General features: G+C 41.3%; 1 protein-coding gene across 5 annotated transcripts in view; it reads left to right on the forward strand.

Annotated features, from left to right (window-relative positions):
• Positions 1 to 7,261, forward strand: part of FMO5 (flavin containing dimethylaniline monoxygenase 5) — a 45,816-nt gene extending 38,555 nt beyond the window's left edge. For all 5 annotated transcript variants that reach the window (XM_036766780.1, XM_036766779.1, XM_036766778.1 and 2 more), the window contains exons 8-9: positions 3,187 to 3,259; positions 6,496 to 7,261. In XM_036766780.1, the coding sequence (XP_036622675.1) occupies positions 3,187 to 3,259; positions 6,496 to 6,844 (422 nt within the window). In that variant the 3' untranslated portion in view covers positions 6,845 to 7,261. The remainder of the gene's footprint in view (positions 1 to 3,186; positions 3,260 to 6,495) is intronic.
• The last annotated feature ends 10,716 nt before the right edge of the window (positions 7,262 to 17,977 follow it).

Below are 17,977 nucleotides of genomic sequence, written 5' to 3' on the forward strand. Positions count from 1 at the left end.
GGAATAGGGAAACTGTCTAAACATACATGAGAGGGTGCACACTTGAGACCAAGATAGTAGAGAATATGATGAGGGAATATGTCTTCAAAATGCCAGTGAATCTATGAGCAAGTGAAGTTGTCATACTCTCTACACTCTGAAAGGAAATTTGCATCTGAGTGCCTCCCACAGAGTTTTAGCCTTAAGCAGTGGTCAGCCAGGCAGAAGGGAATGCAGCCACCTTGGGAGGGTGGGGAAGCTGGTTAGTGGCCACACCACACTGCGATTTGGAAAATAAAAGGGAAAGGAAATCAGAGAGACAAGGCCTCCCTCCCTGGCAAGCTGCTTGGCTCAGTCCAAGGATCAGACTATACATTCTTCTGCCATGATCTCGAATTCTGACTGTGCTCCTGGCTTGTTGCCAGCAATCCACAAGAACTCTGCCCTGACATTCCCAGGCTGTGTGATCTTGGGTGGGTCATGAATTCTCTGGCCTCAGTTTCTTCCCATACAAAACAGGAACATGATTTGACTGCCTCTTTAACAGGAAAGCATTTAGGAAATTGCAAAACACTGTAAAGGTGGCCTAGTATTCCTCCTTGACTAAGGGCCCAGGGCTATCCGTGTCTAACAAAAGTATACATACCACAGTACCTAGGACCTGGTGCTTTGATGCTGCTTGCTTCAGATGTTTAATTAGAAATATAATGGATAAACCTGTCGAATTCATGTATGTCATATACATACACATGTATACATTTAGTATATACATATGTGTTTATGCATATAGGTGAGAACATATATACATATACACACATAAACATATACACACTTTTCATATATATATACATACATATATATGAATACATACATACATACACACTTTTTTTATGTGCCATTGACAATAAAGGTGGAGTTCAGATGGAGCGAGTGTGGGGTTAGGATTGGGGGAAGGAGGCTTTTAGGTTCCATTACTACTAAATAAACCCTGAATGAAGCATCCTCAGATTTCTGTGTTGCCTTCTCGGATCAGAAGGAAAGCTCACTGGGAATAGGAATTGTTTCATTCCTCCTATCCCCAGAGGCTAGCTTGAGGCCTGGCACACAGCAGGCACTAAACAAGTGCTTGTACATTGACTGAGTCAAAAAACTGGCACTCTCCCTCACATACTGTGAGAAATTCATAACCACATAGAGTGTGTGTCACAAGTGTTCTCATACAGCAAACTCCTAAGGGGTAAAATCTCCATGGTAGATTACTAAGAAATACAGGTTCAGAGCTGAAATGCTTAAAGCCACTTCCTTTAGAATCCTCTTGACTTTTTTCTGACCTTGCCCCCTTGGTCTGTGGGACTTCCATCTCCAAGTGCATGTCCTGTGAGGGGTGCTGTGGCCTTTCACCTGAAGGAGGAGGTTTTAGAAGGTGAGGCTTATTGGTCTCCAGAGGATTTAGGGTCAGACTGGGCTCCTGTTCTCACTGATGTAAAGTCCTATTGTTATTAGGTGGGCTCCTGTAAGGGAGCTGGAGTTTTCTTCTTTGTATTTCCTCTTGAAAACAAATATATTGGTTCACATTTATAGAATATTTTATCAGGGGAAGGGGGGGAAGGAAGTCAGTATGACGTGACTCTCCCAGGGTTACACAGCTAGTAAGTGTCTGAGGCAGGATTTGAACCTGAACCCTTCCAACTCCAGGGTTGGTGCTCTATCCACCGCACCACCTAGCTGCCCCTGTAGAGCATATGAATGCTCTGCTCATCACAATCCTGTGAGGAAGGTGGTGTGAATTGTATTATGTCATGTTACATTTCCTAAATTGAAAGTTCTGTGAAGGGGAGGATGGCTTGGTAGACCCAGCAGAGAGAAGAGAGGAGAGGTAGGGAGAGAATGTGGAAGTTGGGGTTGCTTTAGCAGATTTCTGCTCAACGTAAGAGAAAACTCAATCTGCCAGACAGTCAAGACCACTTGGAGGCCATTAAGCACAGACTAGGTTGTCCAGCTATGTGATAGAAAGGATTCTTGAGTAAGTATACATTTGGATTAGGTGAAGAGGGAGCAAAAAAGGAATAAGCCTTTCTATAGTGTGTACTGTGTGCCAGGCACTGTGCTAAGTGCCTTACAATCATTATCTCACTTGATCCTCACAAGAACTCTGGGAAATAGGTGCTAATACTGGCCCCATTTTACATGTGAGAAAAATTGAGGCAAACAGAGATTAAGTGACTTGTCCAGGGTCATGCATCTAGTAAGTGTCTAAGGCTGGATTTGAACTCAGGTCTCTCCTAATTCAGGCCCAGGGCTGTATTCACTGTGACCCCTAGTTACCAAAGGACCAGGTGACCTCTCAGGGCTCTTCTGGGGATCAGCCCATTGAGTAGAGTATTATTGTGGCACCTGAAGGAAAACCTCTTGACACACAGTCCCTGGTGAACAAATAGGAGATGCCTCTGAGTACAAACTCTACTCAGTTTTCCTGCCCAACTTATATCATATAGGAAAACAACAAAAATCAAAGGAAAAGCTTCCAGTATTTTGACTGGCTTCCCTAACTAGGAACGCTAATAATTGACATTGAGGTAGTGCTTTAAGGTTTACAAAGTGGTTTACAAATATCATCACATTTAAACCTCACAACAACCCTTGGAATTAGACGATATTGTGATCTTCATTTTAGAGACAAGGAAACTGAGGCTGAGGGAGAGGGGCATCACACAGCTCACATGTCCCACGCACGTCTTCCCCATTTCCAATATTCCATGCATGGGGCCTCCCGCCCTCCCAGGTACAGGAATACCTGAGAGTTCAGAAAAATAAACTGATGGTTTAAAAAAAATCCACTTTAAAAAGGAATATGTGATGTGTGATACAGACAATTAAAACAAGATATAAATGATATATACCACAGGCAGTTGACTATAGAAAGAAATACCCATTCAAACAGGATACAAGACAGAGGTAGGTAGTTGTTCCCAGTTAAACACTGTTATAGTTTTAGCTTTCAGAGAATCCCTGTGAAAATCAAGATAGAGCTGCTTAGGTTCCAACTTGAACTATTACAGGATAAACTCTTTGAAGTTGGGAACCATGGCTACTGTAGTCTTGTATTGGGGGCAGCACAGTGCTGTGGGATAAATATTTGTTCACTGATTCATCTAGAATGACAATCTGACTTTTCTGGGTCTGAGGATTTATTTGTTTATGATTTAGGACTAAAGAGCTTGCCTTTGAAAAGTGAAATGATGGAGGAAATCACTAAAACTAAAGAAGAAATGGCCAAAAGGTAAGAAGTTTTTTTAAAAAAATTGTTACTTCCCAGCCATCAGCCCAACTTATCTGGGTCTTACTTTCCTCATCTTTAAAATTAGGATATTGGACAAAATGATCTCTAAGGACCCTTCCAATGCTAATATTATGAGTGTATGGGATATGTATTCATTTCCTTACTGTTTTAACAACCCAGCTAGCAGCTTCGGTGGGAGCGTAAGATCCCTCCCCCGATGCCGGCACCCAGGAGTCTGCCGGGACCCAGGGGGCTGCCGGGACCCAGGGGGCTGCCGGGACCCAGGGGGCTGCCGGGATGCCGGAAAAGCACAGGTTCTTTTTATCTGCTTAAACAAGGAAAGCATGGTGAAGGGGTTGACCAGCTTACTTTAATCCAGCATTCAGTTAGCATACAGACAACATTCATTTAGTTCAGGGGAAAACGCCAACATTCATTTAGCATTCAGTTAGTTCAGGGGAGCATACAGATAAGCATCAAGAGATATACCAAATACAGATTCATTCATGTACTTCGGAGGAAAAAAGCCAGCACCCCGAGGTTCAAAATATTCATTTAGTTTGGGGGAAAACAAACCATCACCCCGAACCTCAAAACCAAAATACAAACAAATTACAAATATCAACAGACAGACCCAATACAATTCATAGTTACCAACATCTGGGCTTGGCCCGAGAGCAAGGGCTGGCCCAGGGTCATGCTTGCTTGCCGCTGCTTCCCACACCAACCGGAAAAGGAAAGAGAGCTCTTCAAGCTGTCCTCTCCCCTCTTATAGAGTTTTTGACATCATCAAGCGCCGCCTGAATGACCAGGGCCGATTGGTTCTTGAGATGGTAGATGTTAACACCTCCCCTCAGCCAGCCCCAAGACTCATCACACAGGAAGTTCTCTGCTTCCTGGCATGCTCTCTGGGCTTCCTGCCCCGGAAGAGCAAGCCACAGTGTCCAGAGGCTCAATGAGGTAAGCTGAGTCACTCAAAGGAAACAAGGCCATTCCGGTTACACTCCACCGCTTGTGCTCTAGGATACACTTACCTATGCAATTTAGATCTGACGGGAGCAATATTTAGTTGACTCCTGATGACGCTATGGTCCAGAACATTGTTCCTATCAATCTAGTTGTTTATTTAAAACATACACAAAATAACAGGTTGCTGAACAAAGGAAGGTCTGGTATAATTACCAACAAATGGAGGAGGGATAAAGGAAGACAAGTTGGAGAAGTTTCTCAAATCCTGTACCTGAAATTCATGAACACAAGCAAGGGTGAGAGGAAGAAATGAAGCGTGTAATTGTGGCTAGGGTTTGCATGGAGCAATATTGCTCTACTCAGGTAGAAACGCCCAAGGCAGTAAGAAGTATGGTACTAGAAGGGGATAAAACCGAGACTAGCTAGGCAGATCTCCTAATCTCTCTGTCACTGTCTCTGGCACTGGTCATCCCCATGGGCAAGCTACTTGTGAGGGTAAGCTGGGCAGCAAGTGTGGGCTTAAGTGTTTAGGCTGGAAGGACTGATTTAGCAGGGACTCCCACCTGTACCTTGCAGGTGTTTTCATCTAGCAAAGGAGAACTGCTGGAGAGTACTCCTGACTACATCTCTAGCTGCCTACTGGACATCTCAACTTGGATGTCCTCTAGATAGCCTTAAACTCAGCATGTCCCCAACAGCACTCGTTACTTTCTCTGCAAATCGTCTCCACTTCAGACTTCTCTACTAACACTACCACCCTCCCAGGTCTAGAGGCTCACAACCCAGGAGTCATTCTCGATTCCTCACTGTCTCCCGCGCCGCACCCCAAGTCCTGTCAATTTTGCCTCCATAACACCTTTCTCTCCTCTGACACAGACAGCAGGCCCCCATCACCTCATGCCTGGACTACTGCAATAGCCTGGGGCTGCCTGCCTCAAGCCTCTCCCCACTGAAGTCCATTCTCCATTCAGGCACTACAGTGATTTTTTCTGAAGCACAGATCACCGCCCTCTTCAGTAAACTCCAGCGGCTTCCTGACCTACAGGATCAAATATAAGATCTCCTGGTGTTCAGAGCCCTTCATAAGCTGGTGCTCTGCACTCCATCCTATTCTAGTGTTCTCACGCCTTATGCACCACCACATGTTCTTTGGTTCATTGACACCAGCTTTCTACCTGTTACTGGAGTGAGACCCTCCATCTCTCAGCTTCAGGCATCTTCACTGGCTATCCCCCATACCTGGAATGCTCTTCCTGCTCCTCTCCACCTCCTGGCTTCCCCGGCTTCCTTCAAATCCCAGCTAAATTCCCCCTTGGACAGGAAGCCTTTCCCACCCCTCTTAAATCTAGAGCCCTCCCTCTGTCAATTATTTCCAAGGTTTCCTGGACAGAATTTGTTTGTACATAATCGTTTACATTTGTCTCTCCCATTAGACTGAGCTCCTTGAGGACAGGGACTGTCTTTTGTCTCTGTATCCCTCATCCCTCGCACTTAGTGCAAAGCTTGGCACATAGTAGGTACTTAAAAAACACCACCACTGATAATAGAGTGCCTACTATGTGTCAGGCACTTTACAAATATCATCTCATTTGATCCTCACAAGAACCCTGAGAGGCAGGTGCTGTTATTATTCCCATTTTACAGATGAAGAAACTAAGGCAACGGGAGATTAAGCAACTTCTCCAGGGTCCCACAGCTAGTAACGCCTACCTACCTCAATGCTTACTGACCGATTGATATGGATGATCAAACACCAATAACTAATAGGAGAGAGACTGTGCATAAATGAGCAATAAAATACAGATGAATGCATTGTTAGTTTAGAGCAGAGAAATCTCTTCTCTCAGGGACAAATCAGCAAATGCTTCATAGGAGAGAGGGAATTTGAGCTGAGCCGTGAAAGAAATCTAGGCATTAGACAGAGAAAAGTGAGAATGAAGGGTAGGGATTCTCAGCTCCAGCTACAGCAGGACATCCTGGGACATAGCTGGAGCCTTTCCCAACAATGGAAGAAAGCCCTTAGCCATCACCCCTTTTCTCTAAATTACTGTAGCACCATTCAGTATTCAGTTATCAGCCATCAGGGTATTGTTGTCTCTTTCCTGTGTCTCAGTTTTATCTCTCCAGCAAGGATATAAGCTCCCAGAGGGTGGGAGCCCTGCTGTATCTCCTACAACTCTAGACACAGGGCTGAGCCCACGGTAGGTACGTGTTGCTTGACTGGTTGGACTGATGAAGGGCCACTGCTTCTGTCTTCCTTCCCATAGATACGTGGAGAGCCCCCGCCACACCATCCAGACAGACTACATGGAATGTATGGAAGACCTTGCTGAGTTGGTGGGGGTGAGGCCCAACCTGCTGCCCCTCGTCTTCACTGATCCCAAACTGGCATTTCATTTGTTCTTCGGGCCGTGTACCCCAATCCAGTATCGTCTGCAGGGCCGGGGGAAGTGGGATGGAGCCCGAAAGGCCATCCTTACAGTTACTGACCGTATCAAGAAGCCAATGAAGACAAGAGTGGTGGGGAAAAATAGCCACAGCTCCACAAGGATGATGGTGGTTAGCAAATGGATACTGGCTATAGTCTTCATTTCTATTATCTTACCTTATTTTTAGCTCTGGAGGTCACTGCTGCAGCTTTAATGGGGCAGCTAGATCCCAAGGTGCTTCCAAAATAACAAAAGAGACCTTATGGAGCTCCTTTCCACTCTTCAACTCAGGACTTTCCCTTCCAGTTGCTTCCACAACCTTTGCCCCTGTTGTTCCTCTCTCCCCCATTTTCATTGGTTCAGTTCCCTTCCTCTTTTTGCTTACCCGATTCTGAGTTTGACCCAAAGCTCTGGGGCAGAGCCCCTCAGCCCACTTGGGCTGAGACAGCACTGTTGCATTGTTAGTGGAGCTCAACTACAGTGATGTGTCCACAGTACAGTCAGTAACTGTCCAAGAGGACAGTGGGGTGATAGAGCACCAGGCCTAGAGTCAGGAAGACTCATTTTCATGAGTTCAAACCCAACCTCAGATACTTACTAGCTATGTGATCCTGGGCAAGTCACTTAACCTTATTTGACTCAGTTTCCTCATCTGTCAGATGACCTGGAGAAGGAAGTGGCAAACCCCTCCAGTATCCCTGCCAAGAAAACCTCAAATGGGGTCATGAAGAAATGGACGTGACTGAAAAATGACTGGACAACAGCAAACTATTCCGGGTATTAGGTGTGACCATGACATTGACAGGGGCCCATGGTAACTTGTGTCCTGGATTTTGTCGAAACCCAAATAAGAGGTTCATCTATCAATGCTGATACTCCTGAGATTTTTCAATAAATTTTCCACTGATCATGATCACACCTTTTGCCCCTTTCTGACGGGCTTAACAAAAATGATGAGGACAAACTGTTGCTTGAGCCATTTCAGGCTAATAGCATAGTTTCATTTAACCAGGAGGAAAATGAAACACATTCTGGGATTAGAATTAGCCAGTGCAGAGGAGAATGTGAGAAAGACCTCGGTTTACTTCTCTCTCATTCCAACCCAGATGTCCTATGTGGTCTCAAGAATTAAGAAGTGAGGTGTAAATGAGGGACCAAGATTTGAGTCCCAGCACTTCCTCTCTTTTGTTCACCATCATTAGGCAGAATTCTCATCACTGAGCTAGGCTCTCTCTGCCTCCCTTAGGAGGTAACTGATCTTTCAAAGATCCATGGGCCCCCTTTAAGAAAGGATTTCCTTCCACATCCCATCATGAGCTGGTTTTTTGTTTGCAAAAAAACTCTTGTGCAATAATACATAACATCTGGGATCAGCACCCAACACTGCACTGGTTAAACAAACAACACTATTTGCAGATGGTGAAGAGGTGACTGGGAGATTACTGGAAGGCAGAGTTTCTGCTTCCTCAGAATCAGAGCTGGCCTGTGCTTTAAAGACTCTGCCTTTTCTTCTGTCCTTCCTAATCAGTTTATAGCCTTTCTCAGTTACCTTATATAATAATCTTCAAGGCTGACCTTTAGGTTATTGGCTGATTTATATAATTAGAAAACAAATTGCACCTTAGCTCTGTTTACCTCTGTTCTACATTTCTGGAGCTAGCTTTTAGTAAGTTAATTAGCCTGATTAGCATGTACCCAAGGGAGAGGATTCCACTCCTGCTTGGAACACCACTCAGAGATCCTCCTCTAAGGATTTTCTCCAAAGCAGCAGTTTTCAAAGTGTGAAAGTATGATCTGGAGAACTCTGAAGGTCCCCACACCCTTTCCAGGGGTCTATGAAATCAAAATTATTTTCATAATAAAACTAAGATATTTTAATTTCTAATATGGTAAATACTGAGATTTCATTTATATGCATATATATACATGCATGTGCATATATGTATATATATATGTGCATATACAGATATGTATGCATATATATGTGTATGGAGAGAGTTCAAACCTGGTCATAGATGATACTTACTAGCTGTGTGACCCTGGGCAAGTCACTATACCCTGTTTGCCTCAGTTTCCTCATCTGTAAAATTAGCTGGAGAAGGAAATGGCAAATTTCCAGTAAAACCTCAGATGGGGACATGGAGTGTTGGACAGAATGGAAACAACAGAACAACAAAACAAACACACATTTATATCTGTATATTATGTATAATCTCAAATATGTTTATGTACATGTATATGTGTGTGTATATCTTACTATGTACCACATTAGAAATTAAAAATAGGTAATATATATTCATGTGTATGTATATATGTGTGTATATATACACATATCACACACACACACACACACACACACATATATATATATATTTCCCAAATAAACAAAAATTCTTGGGGGATGGTGGGGGGTGGGGGGGCCTGACCATAATTTTTAGAGTATAAATGGGTCCTGAAGGAAAGAAGTTTCTTCTGGAATCATTACCTCATTCTCTTCTGAGAGTGAGGGACCACAGTCTTTCTAGAACTCACCCAATTCAAGCTAGAAATAAAGATTAGGTAGTGAGTGCTTATAATGAGGCAACAAAGGTATTTTAATCACAGATAGAACTTTTATAGTTTTGTAGTGGCAGGACTAAAGGGTATTAATATGATCTGTTCATCAGATCAATATGGCATCCTTTAGTCATGTAGAGGCTTTGTTATTTACCTAATTGTGTGATGTTTGACTAAAGTTGAAAAGCGACTGGTTTTTGTTCTGGAATTGGCTTAGAGTCATAACACCAGCACAATTTCCTCTGTGAATGAGATATGTCAGACATCTGATCTGTATCTTTTCCTCCCTTTAATCCAAAGTGTATAAATAAATTGCAGGGCAATTTGTTTGGCACTTTTGTTCCCTTTGATGAATAACTCTCAATCACAAACCTCTGTAACAATTTGGTTAGCAGCTACTGTGCCTGTATAAAACCAACAACAACCAGCACACAGAAGGCTGCTAACACAGGTTCTTTGATCTGCTTTACTAAGGAAAGCAACATTAAGGGGTTAACAATCTTACTTTAATTAAACCTACATACATCATTCACTTAGTTCAGGAGGAAAAGCCAGCAACTTGAACTTCAGAGCAAATACAAACAAATTACAAACATACACAATATAAACAGACCAAATCACAATTCATAGTTACCAGGAAGGCATCAACATCTGGGTTTACAAGCCAGGACTGGGGGAGGGGGAGCTCTTAAAATGGCTGCCCAGAATCCCACCCCACTTGTCCACTGACTGAGAGCCCCAAGGGAGAACGCCAGCCTCTAGGTTTATATATCTTGTTTGGGGTCAAAAGGAATCACAATGTGTGACTCAAACCCACATGACCTAAAAGCCCCTGGCATCCCAAACATGTGAAGAGCAACATGACCTAGCAGGTAGAATACTAGGCTTAGAATTAGGAAGTTCTGGTTTTGAGTGACACCTCTGATACTCCCCAGATCAGTGTGATCTTGGCAAAGATCTAAGCCTGAATGTTCTCATCTGTGATCATCCACAGTATTTATGTCACAGAGTTGTAAAAATCAAATCAGATCATTCAAAGGTCTCTATACTGAACACAAACACACATAGACACACTCTTATGAATCTAACGTTGTTACACGAGGACCCAAATTATTTAACAGGCAGCCTGCTGAGTCATACTGACAGTCAACTGGTTGGCCATACCCTGTGTAAGGATCAATTGAAAGAACTATAGATGTATATCTTGAAGAAGAGGACATTCAGGTAGTAGAAGCAAGAGCAATGGGTAGAAGTCTCAAGGAGGCAGATTTAGACATGTGTGTGTGTGTGTGTGTGTGTGTGTGTAACTGAGGGAGCTATCTATAACTGGGATGGGTTGCCTGGGGTAAGACACTAGGATGTTCTTCAGTAGAGATCTCTAAGCAAATATTGGATGACCTCTTGTTGAATGTGCCGTAGGGGATCTTTTCTTGGGTATGGGTTAGGCAAGATGGCTGACATGTAAAATTTCTTCCATCTCTTGAATTCTGTGATTCCATTATTGTGTGTCATAAAGGAACCCCAGATTTCCACACTACAGTATTATACAAAATGCTCTAGGCTTGGCTGTAAGCCTAGTTTACATAAGTTTTTGGACAAATTCATGTGTTGATTCTAGACCAAGAAGCAACTAACTTTCAACTTTGTGTATCAAGTCATTGAAATCTATCATTTCTGTTGATCTCTGAGCTAGGTATTGATTGGGGGACACCTGCATTAGGCACTACCAACCCAAACAACAAGGCCAATTTTGATATTTCTATCGCCTAAGCAGTATAATTTCAAAGGCCCCGGGAAGGCTCCCTGGCCACTTTCCTGCTTACCCATTAATACCTAAAATCCCCTTATATAGTGACTAAGCTTTTCTTCCCTTAATTAGAAAAAAAAAGGGCAGGGCAGGTAAAACGCAAATGCTCCTAGAACAGCTCTCAAACTTGTCACAGTAATGTATGGGACAGGCTTTTCAAATAATAGGAGAGACATCCTTAGGAGAAACAAAGTAGATTTATTTTACAAACCTTGCAAGATTTGGGCACACCTCCATTATGGAGGAGGTGAGGTAGAAGGGAACCTGCCTTAATTTATAGTCTTTAATGAAAAGATTCCTACCCACCTCTATCCCTTCTCACCATTGGCTGGGAGGTGGGCTTACAGTCTAGGCACAAAAACTACACAGAGGACCAAGGTTGATTCGGTCCATTCAGGTTTTTCCCTATCAGAACTCAACTGCCTGGGTGGCGTCTGAAAGTCTAGGAGAAGAAATGGGGTGGGGGGAGAGGAGAGACCTTCCTGGAGCAGAGAACAAATAGCTCACAGGAAGTTCATTATCTTCTAACATCTGAGAGAGAAGGGGAAGGGCATGCCCACAGCTCCAGGCTGACCTTCCAGAATCACAAGGCCAAATCCCAAAACCTCTGCTACTCCATTAGACATACCTGTGAAGTCTTCACAATTATCCATCCCATTCAAACCCCGCTCTGATTTCTTACAATTTTGAAGGCTTCACACATCATTGCTGATATAAATTGCGTCCCCATTACCCTTTTCTAAGGTTTCAATTCCTCACAATCTCCGATGCATTGACAAATCAAAGGGGGCAGTCCCCTTTGTAAATACAGAGACCCAAAGGAAAACAATGATGCAGTTGTCCCTTTAAGATTCAAAAAGTCTTTTCCTGTATAGCTGTCTGGCAGGGAGCACCAAAAGTCTTCTGGTCCTTGGCATTTGCTCTCAGTACAGCATCCCAGCACCTTCCTCTTGTCTTCTTATAGGAACCAGCTTTCTGTCCATTCTCCTACAAAAGTCACCTCAGCACAATTTTAAGTTACCATTTCTAATCCTTATAACCCTGATCATTTTTACAAATTCAAAATTGAAACCTTGACCAATTGTTCTGTTTAAGAAATTCACCTCAGAACCCAGTTTCTTATATTTTACGTTCATTCATTATTAATTTCCTCACCAGGAGGATGATATCTCACTTAAGGAATTAACAGGCTCCAGTACATACATAAACACATTAAATAACCAATTTTTATCACAGTACATACAATATCATAAACTTTTGTCATGCCATGTTTCTTTGATGGCATTTACACAATAAGCCACAAGCCATTCTTCTTTTAACATTACTAATTGTAACAAAGCCCTAGACAAGCTTGATATTAACCAAATAGCAAAATAATATTCTCACAAGCCCTTGACCTAATTGTCTCCATACCATTACCAAGAAAAAAATCTGACTTACACCTATACAAAAACACTACTCCCAGTCCTTAGTAATCTAAGATGTTCCATAATCAATAGATTTTTTTTTACTGTACTTACAAAACCTTCTGATTATAGAAATTTGCCACCAAGAGAGTAGGGACTTAGAGTAAGGGGCCCATATTTTCCCCAGCTTCTTATCAACTCCAGGCAGAAGTTGTGCCAAACTGCAAGCTGCATTGAGCCAGGCCTAGTCTGCCAGGCTTCAGTTAAGAGGATCAAGTTAAGCGGGTCCCACCTCAGCACATGCTGAACAGTTGCCCTCTCAACTTTGCCAAGAAATCATACCTGCAGCTCATGCCAGCCCTCCCACAGGGCTGCTAGCATCTTGAGTCAGCCTTCCTGGATACTCACAACTGGAGTTAGACTCAGAAAAACAGTCAGTTAACAGTCCCATTAAGTCTTTGAATGGCAAGTTCCAATGAATATGAATATAATCTCACATTGCTTGAGTAACATCCTTAAAGCTAGCTCTAAATAGCTTGTATGCATTTCGTCCTTTATTCATAAAGTCTTCCCAGTAAGATCATAAGTTATTGCTTTAACACATTTGCATCAGTTTCTCCTCTATTTTCCTATTCTTCTCTAATTATGCCTGATCTGCAAGAATTGAACCATATAACTTTATCTTTATGTTTTAGACGATGGAATGAATTCTAATCCACATTTAACTTTTCCCATCAATACAGAAATATTCTACAACTTATCTCTCTGAAAGAGATTTACATTGAAATTCTTTTTCCTAAACTGAAGATGTCTCTGATTTAGTTCCAGTGATTAATTACACTATTTGTATTAATACCTAATTGCTCTCATATCACTTTAAAATATCTAAGAACTCTATCTCACATAGATACAATATAACTTTAAATCCCAGCCTTTGTCTATGGGATAATGATTCAACCTTACATTTGTAAACAATATTATCTCATAAAACTTCTTTTCCATTTTTCCCAAATCATTCCCATTAATACTTTAGAAACTGTATTATCTTTCATTTGGCTATACAAGAGTACCAATGTAACTAGTCATTTGATTAAAAACAACAAGATTTCACATATTTGCATTTATCCAGTTTTCCATTTTCCCCATAAAATCAACTTCTTTCACAATGGTAACAGATTCTGTCAGATACCTTCCCTTTTGTCACTACCTGCTTATTTCTGATTAAAGAGATCTGCCATATCATCTCCCCCTGAGGGTGGGTTCTTTCCCATCAGATGGCAAGCTTCACTAATAAAAACTGTATCCTTAAAACCCACATCCTCAAAACCTAATCTTATCCTAAAAACCCGTCACTTTTTGCTGACTTTAAGAAGCCAGGTTCGGAGGCTTCTGATCCCTACTGTTCTCCTTCTTTCAGTAAAAACTCAAATCCCAGTAACTGCTGCTCCTCCCCCTTCCTTCCCTTCTGACAGGTGGGCAAAGTTAAAACTCTTTCTTCTTATCTAAACTAAGGGGTGGGGGAGGAGTAAGGAATGCACAGACTGCCTCCTTACTCAAAAATCTAGAATAAGACATTGAACGGGCCTTTCTTGGGGTACATAAAACACATGCTTTAACCACCCTCCCCCAAGACTTCTACAGATAAGCATTATATTAAGTATAAGGTTCTCACCCATAAACCTGGAAAACTCACAGTAGGTTTGAACTGCAACCAATTAGCTTACAGGTGGAAATTCAGCAGGCCTTCTTAAAATTATACAAAAAGATTTTACAGAGCATTTTTCAAAAGTATTTTCCCTTCTTTAAAACAGTTTAAAATTGATCCTGACATAAACAGGGATTTTCACTAAACTTTCATGAAGAAAAATTATTTGGACAGCTCTAAAATGAGATGTGTCCCTCTCCTTCTTAAAGCAAAATAACCTTTAAACATTGGGATTCATTCACAAATTTCCAAAGTGCCGTCACAAATTAGTCCATAAACCTCCAGATTAACATACATAAATGTATCTCTAGATGATACAGGCTTGAAAATCATACCCCTATATTTTTCAAAGTATTATAACAACTCAATTCTTTGTTATTACAGAATTTCTAGATATCACAAAATTCTTTAGTCAAAAAGGTGTTGTAAGGGGGAGAACACTTAGTTTCTATACATTACATACCCAATTAAATTAGCTTTATCACAATAACAAAGTTTACCAGGACTTTAAAAGCTTTGTCCATAGGAATCTCCTACACTGAAAACTTTTACACAAGATTGAATATCCAAAAGTCCTTGGTTCAGTTAACAACCTCAATTTCTTAATTAAGTACAATTCTAAATCTAACAACATCTAGATTATAAGAGGAATTATTTTAATCACTAGTGGTAACATTTTAATTTCTAAGGCCCAATACTCTTAGCATTGTAAAAGAAAAGATTACTGTTTATAAAACCACATTTTTAACAGTTCATAATGTATCCTGAATTGACAGAGATTACAAGAGGATCCAACAAAGCCTTTGTATAAATACTTGAAAAAACAATTTCAATTGAACTTTCAGACAAAACTTGGAAGTTATAATTTCTTAGGTTACAGCAATTGTCCAACTTCTTAACCTAATGCAACTCTAACAAAATTTATACTATAGAAATGTAATAATGCCCTAAACACTATTATGTATATAAAATTTGAACTACTCATTTCAGTCTAGGTAAATACATTTCTAAACCAAATATGACAGTTTAAAATCATCAAATTTTCATCACATCCTTTAAAAGCACCCAATTCACATATATCAAACTCAGATTAAAATCACATAATGGTCTTCTCAAATTACACAATCTAAGAGAATTTTAGAAATACAATATAATTTTAGAAATACAGAAACAATAAATTTCAGATGACATCAATTGCATTTCCAGATTATCACATATAGGAATTGTTGATCCTGTTACTTCTGGTATTTCTATATTAATATATTAATATATAAATACATGCATAACATATATTAATACATTAATATCTTAAATACACTTTATTTAGCTGTATATTCTTCAGCACCCACTACCTCTGGCCTAAGTATTAGGAATATTTGCCTGGCCATGAATGAACTTATAAAAGTAAAGAAAAACTTTATTATTTCATATCATTATCTGCTTTTATGAACCATCCAGATTTGAATTTGGCACCCCGCTTTCTCCAAGCTTCATCTTATGTGCACTGGCAATTAACAAAATGCCTAAGGATTCTAAGGATTTTGAGGGGGAAAGGGTGCGGGTACTTCTCTTCCAAAAAAAAAAACCTTTTGGACTCTTAAGAAAGATAAGAGGGAGTGGTCCTTAAGAGCACATGGGTTTGCAACTCCCCCACTCATTCTTTCTACCAAGCTAAAATATTTTTCTCAGTTTCCCCTTCATCCTGCTTTCCCAGATAACATGGAGGGGAAAAATCCCTCTCACTTGCTTTTCCCTAGGTGTATTACATTTGGGCCTGGAAGCCTTTCTAAGAACAAAGGAGCAAATTAGATATGCTATTTTTCAGGGGGCTAGTTTAATTCCTATCCCTAGCCACCAGTATATGGCTTCAAATCATGATTTTATATAATCTCTGTGAAAACAAAATTCAGTCATACCTTACATGGGCAAAGCTTAATGCTTATACAAATCCAAATCTTTCTTATAGTAAATACCCAGATTCAATAAAACCTTTCATCACTATGTAGTCAGTCCTATTTCCCAATCAGGTTACGAGTTTCTTTTAGCTTCAGCTCCCCACAGTCTTTCAATGTGGAGGGTGGGGGAAGGGTGTGGCCAGGAGCACATGGCAGCTAAGAGCAACAACCCCCTCCCCACCTAAATTTATTATTTTTAGCTTCTATCTCTCTCTTTCCCAACTTTTACTTTAACTTTTAGATTCCAATTTCAATCTTTCTTCCCTATCTTGACCCAAACTACTTCAAACATTACAAGTAAATAATAAATTACATACTAACCCAGCTTTTCCTTTTCCGAGCTACTTTCTTTTTACCTTAAAACTTAAAGGTTAAAATGACAAACAATTTTTAATCACATCCTAAGCAGGCCACCGAACCTCTTCAAAGTGGTCATCCAATTTTTCATACAGACCCCTTTACTCTCCTCTACAGTTTAAACACTTGCCTAATGTTAGATAGGCTAACTCAAAACAAAATACACAGATTTTTTTCCCTTTAGAATCTAACCAACCCTTAATTCAGACCCCCCAGCCCTCCCGGCTGGCAGCTTCAGCTCTGATTCCTTATCTAACAATTTTCATACCAAAGGAGCCCATTTCAGTCACCTAGAGTTAAACATTTTTACCTGAACGTAGAACAAAAAAAAAACACAGACAAAACATTAGTTAGACAGACATTTCACATGAATTTCGAATTCAAATTCAGACCCACTTCTAACATTACCAGGGGAAACCCATTTTTCCCCACCTGAGTCAAATATTTTAAGAGCTCTTTCTATGGCCAGTCCTTTCCAGGCACTGAGATTTACAACCAATTTACATGAGACAGGTCACCCTCATCTCTGGGTTAGAAACCCCACAAATTCCAATCCCCTGGCACTCCAGGTCCAGGTGGCTTAGTTTTGTTCTAAGACCTCGAGATCTTAGCTCAGTCCCCCAGTGTCTTCTCAGAGTCCTTAAATCTGTCAGTCGACACACTTGGGTCGCACGGACAGAGGACACTGAGGACTTAACCTGGGTAACACGGCGTATGACTGTCCGCGACTGAAAATTTCACGGCCAGCCGATTTCCACTCAGCACGTAGTGAACTCAAATTTCCCCCTTTTTACTTTGCTTCTCGGAGTTCCTCTCCTCCGAGTTTGTGACTCTCCAGTGAGACCAGGCCTGCACTCAGGCGCTCAGATAGTCGGAGAAGTCTCTGGCTTCTTAGCGCTGGCTAAGCCCTGAGTTCAGTGCCAGCCCACATGGAGAGTACAAATCTCAGTGGGACCTCCAATCTGTATGGGACAGGATTTTCAAATAATAGGAGAGACATCCTTAGGAGAAACAAAGTAGATTTATTTTACAAACCTTGCAAGATTTGGGCACACCTCCATTATGGAGGAGGTGAGGTAGAAGGGAACCTGCCTTAATTTATAGTCTTTAATGAAAAGATTCCCACCCACCTCTATCCCTTCTCACCATTGGCTGGGAGGTGGGCTTACAGTCTAGGCACAAAAACTACACAGAGGACCAAGGTTGATTCGGTCCATTCAGGTTTTTCCCTATCAGAACTCAACTGCCTCGGTGGCATCTGAAAGTCCAGGAGAAGAAATGGGGTGAGGGGGGAGGAGAGACCTTTCCTGGAGCAGAGAACAAATAGCTCACAGGAAGTTCATTATCTTCTAACATCTGAGAGAGAGGGGGAAGGGCATGCCCACAGCTCCAGTCTGACCTTCCAGAATCACAAGGCCAAATCCCAAAACCTCTCCTATTTTATTAGACATAACCTGTGAAGTCTTCACAATTGTCCATCACCTTCAGTAAGGTATGAAAAACAATTTAATGTTTTTCTTTTCTTGAGAGAAGA

The sequence above is a fragment of the Trichosurus vulpecula genome, chromosome 7 (genome assembly GCF_011100635.1).
Source record: "Trichosurus vulpecula isolate mTriVul1 chromosome 7, mTriVul1.pri, whole genome shotgun sequence".
Classification (NCBI taxonomy): domain Eukaryota; kingdom Metazoa; phylum Chordata; class Mammalia; order Diprotodontia; family Phalangeridae; genus Trichosurus; species Trichosurus vulpecula.